At 59.9% G+C, this 2,397-nt stretch overlaps 1 protein-coding gene across 1 annotated transcript in view; it reads left to right on the top strand.

Annotated features, from left to right (window-relative positions):
- Positions 1-8: 8 nt before the first annotated feature.
- The window catches only part of LOC104277096 (unconventional myosin-If-like), a gene marked incomplete at both ends in the record, with an annotated part of 3,011 nt that continues 622 nt past the window's right edge, over positions 9-2,397 (top strand). The window contains 8 exons of the mRNA XM_009873638.1: positions 9-50; positions 133-218; positions 567-648; positions 753-859; positions 1,124-1,222; positions 1,296-1,440; positions 1,607-1,721; positions 2,197-2,366. Of these exons, the coding sequence (XP_009871940.1) occupies positions 9-50; positions 133-218; positions 567-648; positions 753-859; positions 1,124-1,222; positions 1,296-1,440; positions 1,607-1,721; positions 2,197-2,366 (846 nt within the window). The remainder of the gene's footprint in view (positions 51-132; positions 219-566; positions 649-752; positions 860-1,123; positions 1,223-1,295; positions 1,441-1,606; positions 1,722-2,196; positions 2,367-2,397) is intronic.

Raw genomic sequence — 2,397 nt, 5'->3', positions numbered from 1 at the left:
ACTTCAACAGCTGGAACTCAGGTTTTGTCATCCACCACTATGCAGGCAAGGTACAGCACCCCACGTTTCGTGCTCTGCACCCCACGGCCCTGGGCACGGCAGCGCGGGGCTGAGCTCCCCTCCTGTCCCCAGGTCTCCTACGACGTGAACGGCTTCTGCGAGCGCAACCGGGATGTGCTCTTCACCGACTTGATCGAGCTCATGCAGAGCAGTGAATAGTGAGTCCTGGCAGCGACACGGTCCCGGGGTATACCCCCAAAGGCTTAGAGTGGTCCTGCCTTTGCTGGTCCTACCTTTGCTGGAGCCACAGCTCGGGGTGCTCAGGACCCTGCATCTCCCTGCAGGCACCAGTGGTAGCACCCAGGGGCTGCAGGGCCGGGCAGAGGGGTGCTCATCTGCCAGGACTGATCCTGGTCAGACTGGGGACATTTGGAGGGGCACAGGCTCAACCACGGTGCAGGATTTCCCAGCAGCAGAAAGCAGAGCTGGAGCTGGTTCCAGCTCAGTGCATGCTGAGCTCAGGGTGCCTGGCAGCCCTCACCCGATGACTGTCACTTGCCTTGCAGCGGTTTTATCCAGATGCTTTTCCCGGAAAAGCTTAATTCGGACAAAAAGGGACGACCAACCACTGCCGGCTCCAAAATCAAGGTACGTCCAGGAGGATGGTGGGCAGTAGCTACCTCTGGGGCAGCATCAGAGTGATGGGCTCCTACCAACCCCTTTAATGCTACAGAGGTCGATCCTTGCAACAGAAACAGGCTAACGACCTGGTGAACACGCTAATGAAGTGCACGCCACACTACATCCGCTGCATCAAGCCCAACGAGACCAAGAAGCCCCGGGACTGGGAGGAGAGCAGGTAACAGAAGCTCCTTGTGATGTATTAGGGAGCCCACAGAGCCCAGGGAATGGGACTTAGCCGTGGCCAGGACCAGCTTTCCTCCAAACCCTGCACCCCTGGGCTGGTCCCTCCGTGCTGCCCATACAACTAAAGGCTCCATCCGAGCCCCAAGAAGCTCTCGCACACGCACAGCTGTGGGCACTCACATACAAAGCAGCACCCGAAGGGCCCACGCAGATCCCCCACCGACCTGCCATCCCACACTGAGCCTGTCCCTGACAGGGTGAAGCACCAAGTCGAGTACCTGGGGCTCAAAGAGAACATCCGCGTGCGCCGGGCGGGTTTTGCCTACCGCCGCGTCTTCCACAAATTCCTGCAACGGTGAGCGCCTGCCGGGACGGGCGGCGATGGGTCCCTGCAGCCCAGCAGCGACTCACCTCCCCTCTCCCCGCAGCTATGCCATCCTCACGCCCGAGACGTGGCCGTCCTGGCGCGGAGACGAGCGGCAAGGGGTGCAGCACTTGCTGCGCTCCGTCAACATGGACCCAGACCAGTACCAGATGGGGCGGAGCAAGGTCTTTGTCAAGAACCCCGAATCGGTAGGTGACCCGGCTCCGCATGCCCGGGGGACGCTGCACGCAGCTGAGTGTCACTTTGGCCAATGCTGGGGAGGGCTCGAGGTGCCAACGAGCAGGAGAGGTGACGCAGCCGGGGCTCAGTGGCCCCTGGCTGACTGTGCTCACCCCCACCCTGTGTCCTTCCCAGCTCTTCCTCCTCGAAGAGATGCGGGAGCGGAAATTCGACGGCTTTGCCCGGGTGATCCAGAAGGCCTGGCGCCGGCATGTTGCCATTCGGAAGTATGAGCAGATGAGAGAGGAGGGTAAGGCTGGTGTCCCCCAGCACCTTTTTTATGGTGCCCTTTGCTGGGGACAGCCCAGCCTCCAGAATGACAGCCCAGCTCCTAAGTGCGGCACCGACCAGGAGGGAGGCGAGGAGGAACCAGACCATGAGATGCCCCGGGGTCTTTTTCTACATCTCAAAGGAGGCTGCAGATTTCTGCTACTCCTGTTCCAGACCTGACCCCATCACAGGTGTTTTATCACCCTCCGAAGCGTGCAGTAAAAACTCAAGGGGGAAAACCCGGAAAGCAGCTGGGTCCCTCCCACATCACAAAGTTTTCTGAAGGCAATTAATGAGTTTCAAATCCAGCCAAGCTCCAGTAGCTTGGATTCCTCCCCTGGCATAAATCGAGCCGTGATCCGTGTGACACTTCCCACAGCTGGTTCAGTGGGGCAGGGGCCAAGGGTCAAGCGCAGAGCCCTGTCCAACCGGCATCCCTTGGGGGTCTCTTGCAGCCTCCAACATCCTCTACAACTTCAAAGAGCGGAGGAGGAACAGCATCAACAGGAATTTCGTGGGCGATTACCTGGGCATGGAGGAGCGGCCGGAGCTGCGCCAGTTCTTGGCCAAGCGGGAGCGGGTGGATTTTGCCGACTCCATCACTAAGTACGACCGGAGGTTCAAGGTACGTGGACCCTGCTGAGGCTTAGGACAGA

This window comes from Apaloderma vittatum, unplaced genomic scaffold (genome assembly GCF_000703405.1).
Source record: "Apaloderma vittatum isolate BGI_N311 unplaced genomic scaffold, ASM70340v1 scaffold36807, whole genome shotgun sequence".
In the NCBI taxonomy this organism is placed as follows: domain Eukaryota; kingdom Metazoa; phylum Chordata; class Aves; order Trogoniformes; family Trogonidae; genus Apaloderma; species Apaloderma vittatum.
Note: the sequence above shows the minus strand (reverse complement) of the source record. Positions and strands in the feature narration are given on the sequence as shown.